The sequence below is a fragment of the Trachurus japonicus genome, chromosome 4 (assembly GCF_045865225.1).
Source record: "Trachurus japonicus isolate A0001 chromosome 4, Traja_1.0".
Taxonomy (NCBI): Eukaryota; Metazoa; Chordata; class Actinopteri; order Carangiformes; family Carangidae; genus Trachurus; species Trachurus japonicus.
This window is the reverse complement of record NC_140910.1, coordinates 15,146,194-15,162,265: the sequence shown is the minus strand read 5'-3', so window position 1 is coordinate 15,162,265 and position 16,072 is coordinate 15,146,194. Positions and strand designations below refer to the sequence as shown.

The window sequence follows — 16,072 nt, the reverse complement described above, 5'->3', positions numbered from 1 at the left end:
GAACTCATCATCTTTGTATAACACATTCTAATAATAAATCTTTTTTCTCATGTTACCTGGTCATTTCAGACCCATTACAAACATCGTTGCCAGCCAAGAAAAAATATTTAATTCTTTGATGCATGTATTATTTTTGAATGACAGATTACTGCACAGCAAAACAGAGGTGTATGTGATTAAAAATCAGTTTTAGTTGTAAATAGAAGCAGCAAGTACACCATATTTACTAATAACTGTACAAAATAAGACTTTTTTTTTACATCACTCTTACTGAATCCACTCGACTCCTATCATCATTTTCAAACATGAAACAGACAGCTCCTTCATGCAGACAAACTCAATCCACCTTTAAAGATGAAGAGGAATGATTGAAAGGGATTCAGTAAAGCTTGTTATCTAGTCCCAAAATATGATTGATGCTCTCTGATCATCAACAACAACCCAGCCCCTTGTTGAAGAGCTGGAGTTGATACCAGTGTCTGAAAATCCACAAAGTCTTCAGATTTACTTCTTATGGAATTTATTCTTCTTCTTGTTCCTCTTGCCAGCTCCCTTCGCCGCTCTCTCTGCCTGAATGTTCTGGTATTTCTTTTTGTTGTTGCTGGTAAGAAAAGATGAAAATAGATGTTATATTTGATTGTTCCTCAGATCCTTTGAATCCACTTTAAAAAATGCGGTGTCGGTGTGTTATACAACATATTTCTATATTGATGCCACAACAGTGTAAAACTTTATAATAAACAGATCCAGGCCCCTTCTCTGAAACAAACCACACTAATGATGCAGTACATCCACACACTAGATACACCTGACATTATACTGCAGACCAAACTAACAACAACACTGTGTTGCTCACACAGCCCAAGCTCAAGCTGCTGTACTGTTACACCGTGTCCTCTGACCTGTCAGATTCAGTGACATGGTGAGGAAATTCAACTGTGCAAGTTGACACTGGTTAGAAAAACAGTGATGGTAAAAATATTTCAAGCATGTAACACTTAACAGTACAGTGACACTGGTGCCCTGTATATCACTGTCACATTTCTCAACATTTCACCTGTAAATGTTTCAATCTCTTCACTTCACTTTTTGATCTATAATCTTTCAGGATCAATATTGAGGATTGACCCAATAGACATGAGCAGTATCTGTCTCGTTATTTGCTTCGACAGCTAAATATGATCAAAGTGTTAATGCAGACCATATATGTGCTGCTCTTTGGTCCACTTATACTCGTGTTGCTAACCTATGTGCTATGTGGTAAATTATTACTTAAAACAGGAGCTTTCATTTGAAGCGAGAGACAAATTGAGAGGCAAAACCTTCCTGAGTGTCTTCGATGTCCAGTGGACATGGAAACCTCGGCAGAGATGTGGCGTGATCAGCTGCATGTGTTGGTGTTTGTGCGACTCCACTTACTGTCTGAACTCAGCATCAGCCAGCAGCTCCTCCACCATGGTTCTCTTCCTCGCCTTCTTGGGAATGCGAGAATGATAAAAGTCCACTGGATTGTCCACCACTGTGCCAACCTGGTTCGAAATACACAAACATACATGAAGAAGAAACAAGACAAATTCAGGAGGATGGCAGATAATATTTTTGCCATTTCTGCAGTTTTTAATATACAAATATCTGCTGAAAAGTTTAATTTGAACATTGAAAAATAAAGATTTAGAACCATGTCTCCAAATATGAAGATTTGTGTGTGTGTGTGTTTTTTTTCCTGACCTGAAAATACTTGGGAAAACCATCTCGGTCGTTCTTCTTGTAGAACCTCTTTGGGTCCATGGAGCCTCTCATCTTCAGGACTTGGAGGTCTCCTTTCAGCTCCTGAGTGACCTCGGGGGCCTTCATATTAAACCAACCGTCTCCTGTTGATTTGGCCCTCTCTTCCTGTGAAACACAACCACTTCAGTCATTTCAAATTCTTTTTAAAATATTATGGTTGCACAGACTTGGGATATAAACTGCCAGGGTTATTAAGTATTGATGCGTACATGTTGGGCAGTATAACTGATTTCACAGACGATTTATGATAGCAGTGATTAACAGAACAGCTATAAAACCAGAGCGTTACAGCGCAGAACTTACTCTGCGTTTCTGTTTTAGGGCTTGCTTGGATTCGCTGTATGGAGGCACCGCATCCTTCTTTTCAAAGTCAGGTCCAATCACACTTTTCTTCATCACCTGGGAACCACAAGAGAAACTTTCATCAAATGCAAAGACACCAAACTCTGTCAACACTTCACTGCTTAGAAATAAAAGGACAAAGTCAAAATGAATTGGGAGGCAACCCATAAATAACAGTCTCAGGTGTTATTGGATTTACAAAAGTAACTAATTACAGTTCATTATTAATTCTGCATCACCAATCACCTTCAAGGGGAAAAACAGAAATCAATCACATATTTACCTCATCTTGGATCTTCTTTTCCTTTAGTTTCTGCAGCGAGCTGGAGACAGGTTTTGATTTGCTGCCATCAAAATTGATGTATAAACCCCCGAGCTCCTTCACTCTGATGCCGGGGTCAATGCGGCTGGACATCTCTTTCCTGAAACAAATTGGCACAGAGAAAATTCCTCAGGAGGAGCAGTCATGTCTCATTTCTCACCTCGGCACGCCGTTATAATAATGAAATATAATGATGGTGTGTCTGAGGAGTGTGGGTGCACTGTCTGTATGAACTCAGCATTTAACCAGAAGATTGGCATTTTCCTTTTTGTCATCAAACCCATAAAAAGCCCCCAAACAACAAATGAACTTCCTCCTACTAGCAAATGTTGTCTGTGTATCTTGAGTTTTTCTCTTATTCCTCTGTGCTATGGAGTTCCTCTAAAAAACATTTACAAAAAATGAAATTTCATTGTGACCTGTTTTTAAAGATGTAATTGTTTATGATAATGGATTTAGCTGAGAGCCGAGAGCCACAGACTTAAAAGCGACAACAAGTATTAGGAGACATCAGTTCTCTGTTGGTTTTGGTCTTTTGGAGGATTTGCTGAAAGACAAAATACACTTATTCACTTTCCTACCAAGAATCTGATAAGAAGACACCATTTTCCTGTTTATCCCTTGAATATGTAATTAAGGGCTTTTATGAGAATATGTGGTTTTGTGTGGGACTATTTCTTGGCCGAGCGCAGAGTTTTCTTGAACTTTTACCAGCAGAGAATCCAGGAGGTTATTGTGATATATAAGCACGAGTTTGTGAGCTTAAATGTGATCTAGGTTTGTTTGAATTTGTTGTGCCAATCAGCTTCTGGTTGGATCTGAACACTCTGACAGGTGTGAGTGGTGTTGATCTTCTCATCTTACTCCCAGTTAAAAAAGAATTAAAAAGAAAAAGAAAACAAGCTGGGAAAGTCTATTCATGAAACGTTAAACTATTCCCCTCAGCAGGACATTGCTTACAGACTGTTGCAGACTCGACAGTAACATTATACGTGTGTGTGTGTGTTCCTGGGCGAATGAACCAATCGCAGGCCGTCACCTTCTCATACACTTACAGCTGAGGATTTCGGCTCCAGAAGAGGAGATTTGCATCATCGTCGTCGTCGTCGTCCCCTTCCTCATCCACAAACTCGTCTTCGTCCTCCTCCTGTTCAGCCTCTTTCCTCTTGGCCTCCTCCTCCTCCTCCTCCTGCTCGGCCGGTCTCTCCCTGTAGTAATCTTCATCGGCCTCTTCTCCCGGTCGTGTGTCAATCATAAAGAGTCCGTCAACTGGAACAGCTGCTGCTCCTGACTTCTTAGAAGGCCCTCCTCTTTCCTCCTCCTCCTCCTCCTCCTCTTCTTCCTCATCCACATTGCTCTCTTCATCCTCATCATCGCTGCTGTCCAGAAGGCTTATCACTTTTGTTTTGCTGACGATGACATCTTTAGGTTCCTGTTCGGACTCAGAATCCACCGTGATCTTGTGTTGCTGGCTGGATGTCACCTGTATGGACTTGACCTGGTGGACCTCGCCGGAGCCCACCGCCTGCTGAGCGTCCGTGTTCAGGGGGATGACTTCTATTTTTTCCTCCACGCTGGGCTGGGTTTCCATGACTGCATCCTCATCCTCAGCTTTGTCTTCCTGTGGTGAGGGGGCGTCCACGTCAGCCACCTCCATCGCCTCACCCTTCTCCTCGGTGATTTCAGGGGCCTTCTCACATACTGTTACTGTAACTGATTGGCAAGGCTTTAATGGCTCTGCTGGCGGGATCCCTTCCTGCATCACTTCCATCTCTGAGGTGTCCTCGTCTTTATTTTCAGCAGACTGCTCCTCCTGCTGGTCCCTGACCATCACTGCAGGCTCACTGACGACTACATCCTCTTCCACCGCTTTTGTATCGGCCTCTTTTGATGTGAGATCAGCATTATTCACATCCTCTTTTTCTTCTAATGTTTGGCTCTGTTGTTCCTCCACCAGTGTGCAGTCTGCATCCTCAGCGATCACTGTGCTCTCTAACCTAGAGTCATTCAATGACCTGTCGTCTTCAGGCGGCTCTCCTGATTTTTCTAGAACGACGTAAAGGTCTTTGACCGCAGAGCCTCGACTGCTGTTCCACGAGCCTGTGCGGCTGCTGCAGGGAGTTCCTCTGGCTCTCGTGGAGCAGGGGCTGCCCATCGGGGAATGCACGTCTGTTAGATCAGAGTCTGAGTCCATGGGTTTGGGACCTGTGGGCTGGGCCTTGCCCCGTCTGCGAGTAGCTATACTGTAAGTGGGCCCGGACTCAAATCCTTCAGACTCACAAGATGGGGGCTCGCTGCCTTCCACACCGGCCGATGCCTTCTTTCGTGTCGACCTCGTCTGTCGAGTGGTCGGAGCAGGGGAGCCGGAGCGCTCAGAGGACTCGTCTAAGTGTATGGGGATGGGATTCGTTTGCCTTCTGGATTTGGCAGCTCTGCGGGTGGTGGACTTAGAAACTTCAGCTCCTGAGACACCGGATACGCAGCTGTCAGCGTCTGAGACCTCAGAGTCCTCCGTTTGTTTGGCAGAAGATCTGGTGCGAGTTTTTCTCTGACTTCTGGTGACTCTCTTGGTTTCGGACACCACAGGGGTGCAGGACTCTGTCTCCGGCACCTGGTCCACTTTGACGTCTTCAGCCCCAGTACTAACTTGGTCAGACGTTTTAGGCGCGGTCTTCCTCCTCGTGCTGCGGCGACTAGCCTGGCCAGCTCTGGATGCAGATACTGCAGAAGAGCATGACTCCACCTCAGATATCTCCTCATCTTCCTGACTGCTTGCCACAGGGGGCTGTCTCCTCCTACCTCTGGTGCGTGTCACTGGTGGCTCCTTGTCGGACAGCGCAGAGCAGCAGGACTCCAGATCCGATACGTCTCCTTCGTGGGTAGAGCCCACCGGTGTGCAGGGCTGCTCTGGACTGTGCAGTCTGGAAGCTCTGGCGCATCTTTTTAACAAGGGGGTCTGTGGAGATCCTGGAGCTTCTCCCTCGCTTTTCTCAAGCAGGCTGCTGGCCTCCGTGAGGACCTGAGGGGCAGCGTTGTCTGCCTCTTTAGCAGAGCTCCTGGTTCTCCGACCAGTGGAAGGAGTGGCCTGTGTGGCAGAAAGAAGATAAAGTCAGTGAGGAGGGTGGTTCAAGAGCAAAATGTATCTCAAAGTCCAGGGCTGCCTTTTTCTTTTCTTCCCCCCCTCCAATACCAACAGAGACCAAACTGACAGTGTATTACTGAATACTGGGGACTATCCGCTGTTTTCCAATATACATATCATGTGTTTTTTTTTAGCAAAACCAAGTAGAAGCCAAGTCATACTGTGGGGCCATGAACTACTTTACTAGTGATAGCAGACTGCTGGATAAGATCTTAACTTAACATTGGCAGACTGGCTGCATGCAATACAAGTTTTTATTTATTACAATCTCATATTAGACTAAATAACAGCCTATATAACTTATATAATACATTTTTTTTCCTTACATATTAATTACTCTGCACAGTGCATTCAGATTGTCTGAACCTGTCTTTATAAGTTCGTCCATCTGCATGTTTCTGCAACAGCTCTGACGACCCATAACCCTCACAACTATACAAGAACCCGGTTTTGCCCTTTTAGTTTAATGCCTGTTGACTTAGAAGACAAAACAAAAAGTAAAAACAGTGGCCTACACTAAATCTCAAATATCTGTAGTTCGGTCACAGTTACTGTTTCAGTAGATATTAGAGGAGGCTTGCTCTTGATTTTACAACAGGTGTGAAGGTAAACACATAACTCTAAATAGAAACTTTCGTCAGTTTGCAACAGGATCTGAAAACGTCTCATCTGATTTTAGTGGCTGTTTAAAAAGTCAATGAACATAACGTTAGTGCGAGCACAGCTGAGTCAAGAAGAGTTTATCCTGAGATTCACTTTATCTCGAGATGAGCAGCTGCATTTCAGCTTGTTAATTAGACTTTAATATATAGTTTTGTCTCCATTAAACAAAAACACCAACATCAACAACACCCAAACATTTACAAACTCTGCTCTGCTCAGAGTTTGGCTCATCCTGTCCACGTGTGCCCACTCGCCACGCAGCTGCCACGTGACAGGCTTCATTCACCTCGGACTGAACCTTTATACAATCCCTCAACTTCAACACATCTAATTGTCCAATGTCTTTCTCACGTACCGGGACATCGGAGGACTGGTCGGGGTCTGTTTTCTCTGGATAAGTCACGCGTACCCCTCTCCTGGTGGCCACCATCTTGTTCGCTGCTGCCGCTGTTGCTGCTGCGCTCTCACTTCCGGTGTGAAGGCTAGACTCGACTAATCGATTCCACTCACCGAAATGATACAGGCCTGAGCAGTCGAGCGCAGAGCTGTGATTTATCAGTATATTCAGTATCAAAATGTTAGATTGTTATTTACGGCGTTATATTATATTTATATTTACGTTGCACCTCTGTCTATATATGTAGGACCCCAGGAAGAATAGTCGCTGCTGAGGCAGTGACTAATGGGGATCCATAATAATAAACTAAACTAAACTCACAGTGGACAGTGTCTGCAAAGAGATGCAAAATGTTCGCAGACACTGAAGAAAGAAAAACAAGATGACATCCCTCCAAGGATACACTGAATACACAAAATTTCACATACTGTCCAGGTTTTAAAACAAATTGCACCAGTTTTAAAGTAAAGTGAACATGTATTTAATCATTTTAATAAAGCCAATTCATGATATACAGATATATGACAACATTAAATATGTTTACAGTACAACAGAAAATTTGTCTTCATGAGATGGACCCTGTCTGGAAAAACAAGCACGGTTCATAAATAAAAACTTCTTCCTCAGAGTAAACGATTTCTCTTATCTCCTTGCCACAGTGAGTTTTCAGTGTTATAATAACAACATATATGACAACATCTGCCTTATATTTTTGTTAATCTCAAAATATTGCTGTATTTTCAAATGAATCTCATGAGCATGGGGGGAATATTTCATTGCATCGTCGAAAAGAGCTCATGGTTAGAAAAAAAGCATGATAAAATAAAGTTATATACTCACAAAGTTTTACCAGTTAAAGTCTAATTCAATCTGCATCATAAAATAAACATCTCATACGTAGTTGGGTTTGAGTTAGTGCATCATTTTCTCAATTGTGGAATGCAAATGTTATTATATACAGCAGGGACAACTGAAACTGAGTAATATCAAACTTTTTTCATAGAACATGGGTTTGATTTCACCTTTCAAAATGTTTGGAATAATTCAGAACTAAAAACAAGACACTTCTAACTTTTTCTTTTGCTTTACCTGTCACAATCTTTTCACTCGATCCTACATGTTTAAAGCTTGATTCACACAAACACAGTGAAGACGAAGCAGGTATGAGGATAGAAGGTTTCGAAGATGAGAGGCACTTCACATCAGAACAAGGTTAAGGAACCTTCACACAGGATCAGAGTTAAGAACAGCCGCTAGAGTACTGATTAACGGATGATCAACCTCCACACTGGTCATGGTGAGAGCTGCCGTCTGTGAAACTCACAATTTCACAGTTTTTTCTCTCAAAACTGACACTGGGGTTGATCTTGCATGTTCATTTCCTATTTTGATCTCACTGAGATGATGGCAATGAATCCTGCATTTGTTAGACTAAACAAATCAAACATGAAGATGAAACCCTGCCTGTAAAGATAAAACAATTACTTCAAGACTCATTTTGATTGGCAGCATCCAGTATTCAAAGCTGTTACTTTGCATGTTGTGTATGTGAATGGAAAAAAGGAGGAAAATGGCTTCATCCCTGTGTCTTCTTCTCTGATGAGGTGTGCTAGGGGGCTGCCTTCCGTGCGCTGACAAGGTAGCCCTTAGACTTGATGATGCCCCTGCTCTTGACAATAATGGAGTAGCGCAGGACCCACTCCAGCCTCCAGTCAGCCATTTTCAGGTCCTGTGTTCCCTCCTGCATCGCCTCCTGGAAGGTGGCTGCTGACATCAGCTCTGAGGGCAGAGGCAGAGGGAATGTGAACTAGGCACCTTTTCCTTTGCCCCTAAAATGAAAACCACTGATGCTGCAACTAACCCTCACAAGGATGCATTCATTATTTATTAATCTATCATTTATTTTATTCTATTTCATTTATTTATTAAAAAAAAAAAATGGACAGAAAAAGCTTTTAAATGCTAAGGCTGTTGTTTTTCCTGTAATATTCGATAATACTGTTGTTATCAAAACAGTTTCTATGTATCTTTGCTCCTAAAACTCAACGGTATAAAGTAAATCTTAATTTGGATACTTGCATCTTTTTTAAAAGTATGCAAAGCCACGCAAATGTTACTAAAACTGGAATAACCATGGATTAATACAAATTAGAGTACTAGTAAGGATTATTATTAATAGGCAATGAGAATGACTCAAAAAAGTAGAATCCATTGTTGGTTTTGGTGTTTTGTGAATCCCAAACAGCACATCAAGCTTATTCTTATTGTGTAACCAAGAGTTAAGAGTGCTTGATCTGAGAGACACACTCAACAATGTAATTATAATAAGGTGCAGGTCTGAATTGATACCAAAAATCCACTGAACCAATCTGACTGGCAGAAGAAGTTTCATTTACCCTTGGGATCATTGTGTGTGAGTAGCTGGATGTCAAACTCCTTAGCGAAGGCTGTCAGGTCCGGAGGCATCACGCAGCAGGAGGCCAGGTTTACCTGGTTGCTGCTGGGCTTCACCTGGTCCAAGAGGGGGAACATGGTCAGTGACTGGCATCAACACAGAAAACAGCCCTGAGACAACAGAGAAGCTGCCATCCTGCCATAATGTCAGCAGTCAACATCAGTGCTACCTCTGATACACAAGTTTCCCACTGACCTGAGCCCAGTTGTAGAGCTGCTCCAGCAGATCTTTGTCCAGGTCAGAGGTGCCGATGGCAGCAATCCGCTGGCTCCTAACCAGAGTCTCCAGCTCCTCCCAGGCTGGCTGAAGGTGAGCCAGAGTTTGGCTGTCACCCTCCTGGAGTCCAGGTGGTGCTATAATAACAGAGTCGAGCTGGGACACTGCCAGTGTCTGGCAGGCTGGTGAAGAGACACAAACAGAGCTGTAGCACGTGTAGAGATCAAATCAAAATAAGCTTCACATCAGTTGTGATTTTAAAAAAGGTAGATTAATCTTAACTCACCCATTTCCACTGCGTCTCTGATTGAGGACTGAACCGACTCACAGAGGAAGAGCTTGACTGAAAGAACAAAGCAACCATAAACATCTCGTCCCCCACATATTGTCATTGTTTTTAAATAATTTATTACTCATTACTCACTTAATACATTTATTTATTCTTCATTCAACCAGTCATTAAGAAGGGCTGTGTTCAATCGGCCAAGGACTGAATTTTCTTTACAAATGATTTGGTGAGAGGTCCTTTGAGAAGGTGAGGTAAATAAAAGAAAACTTCTGTGACTCTAAGGTTAACAGATAATTTCCAGTAATTCACACATTTATCCAGTGTACACCAAAGTTCTGTTTGACTGGGAATAGTAAATATTTATTCAACTAACTAAAAAAACGTTCCACTGTAGACTTCATATTCCTTTTACAAACTCCAAGAAAGCAGTACTGACCTGAAACCTTCACCTCCTCCCTCTCCTCAGGTGTGATAGCATCTGTTTCCTGGGGAATGGAGCAGTCCAGTGTATCTGGAAACTCCTAATGGACAGGGACAACACTTTAACTAGGAGTACCGGTATATGTAATATAAACACCCATCCGTATAGCTATACTTAAAAGTGAAGAGTAAACTTCGACAGGAGAGAGCCACAATGCTTGAATGATAAGTGGCATCTGCTGTGCTAGGGGGAGCATCGGTGCCACAGAAAATCAGCTCCCATTTTAAATCTCATGAAGACAGAAGAGTTTTCTCCCCCTCACAGGCTGCAATATATTGCAATCCAAGTCTGAAACGCTCCCTTTGGTGCTGTTGTCACTGTCTGGTACAACCATTTAAGTGATATAGACATGTAACTACCTCTGAGCTGGTAAAGTTTCTGTTGTGACTTCAACATAACAGGGGCTGTGCATATTTAGACATGATACAAATGTGTTAAATATTAATCAGACTTGAATAATGCTGTGCATGTCTGACAGAGGATTAGTACAGCAGGACACACACACTCAAACATGTTGAACTTTTTTTTTTTCCCTGCAGGGGATGTGTCTTATAAGCTTTGTATTTTCAAGTATTTAAGACCCCTGAGTTCAAACCTCCCCCATCCCTCTGTGAATCCAGTGGGCGTGGTGATAGAAGCTGAAGCAGATTAGCTGAGCCTAGCAAAAACAGCCGGAGCAGGGGTGTGTTCAGCAGAAACGATCGGCCACTACATTGGATCCTGCAGCCTTTTAAAATTTGAGTTCAAGATTTTCAAAACATTTTAGTGCGATGAAAGCAAATTCTCCTATGGCTTCCATTGTATAGAAATCATACCACAGCTAATGGACAAAAAACTTTTCTGAGTACTTTTTTTTTCCTTTTACCCCCACCCTCACCTACCAGCCAGCCCTACAGACAGACGCACATTTGGAATGGCGCCTTTGGCAACCAGCACTGCATGAACATTCATCATGACAGCTTCTTTTCAGTCAGCCTAAAGGCATCCTTTGATGTCCATCTCTATAGTCATTTCATTTTCCTAAGCACTGGAATCCTTCTGCCCGACAGCGTTGAAGCACGTTGTTGTGTAACTGCAGGTCTGGCCACAACTGTCGATGCAAATACTATTGTGTTCATTTCTCACCATGATAACGACATATATGCAAAACTGGGAGACACCATGTTTTTTTACTATTTGGAGAGACTGGATTAGGTGAATTACTGCACTCCCACGAAAAGAAACCAGCAGTTGCTGCATGAAAACATCAAGATAACTATAAATGTTTCCCCACCTTGAGTGGCTCCTTTGTTGTGGAAAACCAGTCAGTCAGTGTGGCTTGAATGCAGTCTTGAAGCTGGAAAACAAATAGAAAAACATGACGTCAAATTAAAATCCAGTTGAAACACCCCTGAAACTCAGTCGAGGCCGAGAGCTTTTTATTCACAGCAAATTCCACACTAGCATCTTGTGTGTCTTAGTGCATTATAAACAATGAAATCAGTTAGATGTACCGGTAATAATAATTCATAATGTTGGTTTTACATCATGACTCCAAGTGTGGAACCAGGCGGGAAGTTAAGACAAGTTTAAGCACCAGTGAAAGTTAGAAACTATTTATGAAAGGATAAGAATAGGGTGTGTGTGTCAGTAGTTTAAGAGGTGTGTTAAAGCAGAAGTAAGCGATCCGGTCGTTTTGGCTAATGCTGCGTTCCAGGCAGGCTTTTGAAACCGTAAATTACAGCTTCAAGTCAAGACTTACGACTTTGTAGCGTTCCAGGCAACCCACTCGTGTTTTTCTGACCTGTTTTACCTGTGAAAGTCACTATAACAGCCACTCGTAACTTCCGACCCGTGAACTCGTACCAGATCTAACTGGTACGACTTCACAGGTCGGAAAAACACGAGTTACGGGTTGCCATGAACGCACCATAACGTCTTGTCAGCCGATGGAGTTAGCAGCCCCCGCCCTCGTCATGGACGTCACCACATTCAGGCGCATCCCTTGGCTGCACACACAGCCCTTCATGCCGTTCTCTCTCCTCATTGGATAAAACTTGTAGGATACAAGGAAAGTTTTCTCCTCGGCTCAGAGCAGAGCAGAGGGACTGAAAGACCCGTGTTTCAGTCCAAACACTCTATGTAAGTGATTGCTGTCGGAAGATATAACTATTTAAGACTTATATTAACACAAATATATCACTTACTTCTGCTTTAAGGCGGAAATACAAATAGTATGGAGCCATATAATTAATGACAATACAGAGTTATCTTCCCTAAGGCTGATTTATTTTAACTTGAATGGTAGACATTGGCTGACATTGCATAATGTGTTATTTATGGTATAATTACATGTTTCAAATATCTGATAGTTTAATTACGTCCTTGAAAAGGAGGAAGAACTGCAAGAGGAGATGAATGTATGTTATAACCATGTCTCAAACTGTTTCTACATGAATCTAATTACAGTCTATTAGAAGAATTTAAATGGTGTGTATAATCTCTAAAGCAGTTGTCAAAAAAGTGGCATATCTGACCAGCTCCTCCCAGGAAAAAGGCGGGTCACCTGCATATGACGAATGCAAACATATATTCAGTCAGATGTTTTGATAAACCAGTTATATTAACTATGCAGTTTTACTGTTTAATATTACTGCGTTAATACTGAATATTACTGAAGCTATGTGTCAGCTGAGAGACAATGAGGTCATTTTAAATGAAAAAAGTTTTACTTTTAATGCCAAACTTGTTTAACTCAATAACGTGGACTGTATTTTGAGAGGTGGCTCGTCGACACCGTCATGGTTAAGACGGAAAACCAACACGGTGTCAGTGCAGCACCTGACTGCAGGTGATGTAGATCACCTGTCCCGGTCTGGTTTCATGTCAATAGCCTCAAACAATCACTCATCACCGGCTACTGTCTGTGAACCAGTCGCCTCAGGCTGGACCATAAAGTTACTTCATACCTTTCTACACATTAACACGACACACTTGGACTGCTGAGCTAGTCCACTTTAGCTTAGATACACTTCTTCTCCAACTACAAACCTCGACAATGTATCATAATAATTGAAATATGTCGTATAAAAAATAATTCCCGACTTTTTCCCCATCTTTGAAAAATGACTGATAACGATACAACTCATTACTCACATTTTATTATCAGTTAACACACACTGATATCACTTGCTGGTTAAATATTCAGCCAGGTAGCCTCACATTAACTTGTAGGCTAAGCTAATAAGCTACCACGGTGAGTGAACTGAGAAGTAGCCGTGTTTACGTGTGTCGGACGCGGGCTCACCTCCTCGCTGGGAGAGCCGGGACATTTCTTTTTCAGCCGGCTGCGGTTCACTAGGTTCCCGGTGTGGAGCCGGAGCGTCTTGGCGTGGCTCAACAACATCTTCGCCTCGGTGCTGCTGGCGGTGTCGGTGTTTTGAGGATCCATGTGCTTCCCCCCCCCTCAGTAGCTAGCTCTCAAGTTGCTAAGTTACAGTGTCTGGTGAGATGGAAATATGTGGCCGCAGAGCAGGTGCTTCGGTCTGTCGCTGACCTGTCCCGCTGTGACCACCGGTCCGCTACCGTCTAATATAGCTGCTACTACTGTACAACCCCCGCAACTATTACAAAAAATGATGTAGTCAGGATGACTTGCACTCGGTGTTGACTTGACTTGCTGGTTTGGTTGGTGGTGGTTGCTTAGTGGCTGTTATGAAGGCAAGCCGGCCGGTGACGCCCACATGGAGGTGTCGGTGATTGTCCGGTAAAACCTGGTCAGGATTTACGTGTAGTCACGGACCGACCGTATCCACGCAACTGGACGGGATCACTGGACGGGATCTGCACACTGCGGCGCTACCTGTTCTGGCCGCTAGATGGAGCCGCAGTGCTTCTATTAATTCACTTCTTTTTAGAGCTGAGCTGTTACCTAAACCAAACCAGCTACTGACTATTGTAAAAGCAAAGCAAAACAAAACAAAAAACATCAGCAAACACTCCTCACATGTTTCCAGGTAAATAAAGTGAATTATTTTTATTGATTCTTTTATTATGTATGGGCATTTTTCATAAAGGCTAGTTACTACAGTCTGGGGGTGTGGACTGAATGACCTCCCCACCCAGTTAGTCATTACAGTAACTCATGCTGAGGCAGCAAAACATGTTTAAAACTCCCAGAACTTTCTGTCAAATTCTAGTCAAGATCTTAGTTTTTTCCCCCAAAGATATGTCAGGTGCCTTTTGGGAACAGATGTTGAACTATTTTCCTAGGAACCAGTATAGAAATAGAAACAAAGTCTGGGCTGCAACTGTAATAAAGCTATATAAAAGAATAATTGGAAAGGAGTCAGTTTCCATAATGACTAGTGTTGTTCTTGGTATAGCCCACTTAAAGTAAATGTGTTGTTGAATGTGTTTTTATAGTATGTTATTAATACTTTAATTCAAGTAACAAAACTGAATGCTTCTTCCATCCCATTCCAATGAACATGTAGACGAGATCACAATACACAAAAATTAATTGACAAACTATAGTATAGGCTAGTATAATTTAACAGCAGCATAAGAAGTGATAATGACCTCCAGCCCACTAAATGTACAATATTCTGTAGCCTACCTTACTCAAGAAACATTTTGAATACAAGGGTTTTAACGTCAAACAAAGTTGGATCATGATACTGGTATTTTTGCTTAAGGAAAGAATCTTAAAAGTTCCACAAGGCAGACAGGCGTAATAACGTTGTATTCTTTATTCAGAGGCTGTTTAACATAGTTTTCTTCAATTAAATAGAACTACACTGAACATATTATGACATGTCATAGATAAAGCACAAGAGTGAATGATCTTTCGAACAATGGCTGAGTTCCAAAAAGCAGGAGTCCTATATTGAGGGTGCCACTGCTGGTATTGACATGCAAAGTCATCATTAGTAGGCTATTAGTTACACATGTGTTTAATGGAGTTTTAATGCTCCAATTAAATCTACATTTAAGATGACAGCACGCCAGGCTTTCTTTGCCAAGAGCTATAAGAACTGCACGAACATTTTCAAATAACTAAAAAAACAATTTCTTTAACTTGGCTTTTAACCAATCGTCCCTTTTCTCCTATTTTTTGCTGTTAATGTTGTCATTGATTGTTCTCTACTGGCCTGATCTCCCTGCCTTCCCTCCTACCAGAAGCTGCCTTCATCACATTCTGTGCTATAAACTGTTTTCTTACATCTATTGCACATCTGTACGTCCTGGGTGAGGGATCCCTTCTCTGTTGCTCACCCGGTTTTTCCAATTTTCCCTGTTAAAAGGGTTTTCCATGGAGTTTTTCCTCAGTTGATGTGAGGGTCCAAGGGCAGAGGATGTTGTTATGATGCCATGTTAAGCCCTTTGAGACAAACTGTTTGTAAAAAAACGGGCTATACAAATAAAATTGCCTTGCCTTGCCTACTGTTTTTCCATTCTCTATTTCAATTTCCCTTCAACTTGTGTAATTAAGGACTCACTTTGCTACTTTTTTTTTTTACATGTAGGCCTATGCTTTAGTTACCAAAAAATATTACCCAAAGAAGGTGGGCTAATAGTTCCCAGACACCATCATTTTGTTCCAGGTTTTTCTAGTTGACAATGTTTCTCCAATAAATTTTCACAGGTGTGAGAACTGCTGTGAAGTACATGTGTGCTAAAAGGGACAGGATGTTATTTAAGTTATATACAAGTTTGTGTTTGCATTTGCTGGTCAGTGCTTGTGAAGAACACTTTGACCTCGTATAACTTTCATTTTGTTTTTGGGTGTTCCAGTTGTGTTTTGTTGTTCGTGCATTTTGAGGGGGTCTTCCTGTTTCAGAATGACATTGCCCTGTTAACAAAATAGGTCAGTGAACAAATGTTTTCCCAGACTGCAGTGGAAAATTTTGCCAAGTCTGAACCTCAGTCCCATTCAGTATCTTTACGGACTGGAACTGGCTGCAGCCCTGACCTTGTCACCTACAATTAGTACCTG

The 16,072-nt window shown here is 42.2% G+C and overlaps 2 protein-coding genes across 2 annotated transcripts; both read right to left on the bottom strand.

Annotated features, from left to right (window-relative positions):
• Window positions 1-130: 130 nt before the first annotated feature.
• On the bottom strand, window positions 131-6,721 carry dnttip2 (deoxynucleotidyltransferase, terminal, interacting protein 2). Its single transcript, XM_085774233.1, has 7 exons — window positions 6,613-6,721; window positions 3,508-5,537; window positions 2,414-2,552; window positions 2,092-2,187; window positions 1,729-1,893; window positions 1,420-1,529; window positions 131-601 (listed from the first exon to the last, which is right to left on the bottom strand). The coding sequence occupies exons 1-7, from the start codon at window positions 6,685-6,687 to the stop codon at window positions 505-507; spliced, it is 2,712 nt and encodes a 903-aa protein (XP_085630359.1). The 5' UTR covers window positions 6,688-6,721; the 3' UTR covers window positions 131-504.
• Window positions 6,722-7,126: 405 nt separating this feature from the next.
• On the bottom strand, window positions 7,127-13,752 carry gclm (glutamate-cysteine ligase, modifier subunit). The gene is made up of 7 exons (XM_085774275.1): window positions 13,382-13,752; window positions 11,369-11,431; window positions 10,051-10,135; window positions 9,612-9,668; window positions 9,305-9,507; window positions 9,051-9,165; window positions 7,127-8,433 (listed from the first exon to the last, which is right to left on the bottom strand). Exons 1-7 carry the CDS (start codon window positions 13,523-13,525, stop codon window positions 8,264-8,266), a joined length of 837 nt encoding a protein of 278 aa, XP_085630401.1. The 5' UTR covers window positions 13,526-13,752; the 3' UTR covers window positions 7,127-8,263.
• Window positions 13,753-16,072: the final 2,320 nt, after the last annotated feature.

Coding starts and splice junctions, on each gene's coding strand:
- gclm (XM_085774275.1), bottom strand. CDS start 13,525: ATGGATCCTCAAAACACCGACACCGCCAGCAGCACCGAGGCGAAGATG. Junction 9,669..10,050: donor GGAGGAGGTGAAGGTTTCAG/GTCAGTACTGCT, acceptor TTGTTCTTTCAG/TCAAGCTCTTCCTCTGTGAG. Junction 9,508..9,611: donor CAGAGACGCAGTGGAAATGG/GTGAGTTAAGAT, acceptor TCTCTTCACCAG/CCTGCCAGACACTGGCAGTG.
- dnttip2 (XM_085774233.1), bottom strand. CDS start 6,687: ATGGTGGCCACCAGGAGAGGGGTACGCGTGACTTATCCAGAGAAAACA. Junction 2,188..2,413: donor AAAAGAAGATCCAAGATGAG/GTAAATATGTGA, acceptor TGTGGTTCCCAG/GTGATGAAGAAAAGTGTGAT. Junction 602..1,419: donor GCTGATGCTGAGTTCAGACA/GTAAGTGGAGTC, acceptor TTTTCTTACCAG/CAACAACAAAAAGAAATACC.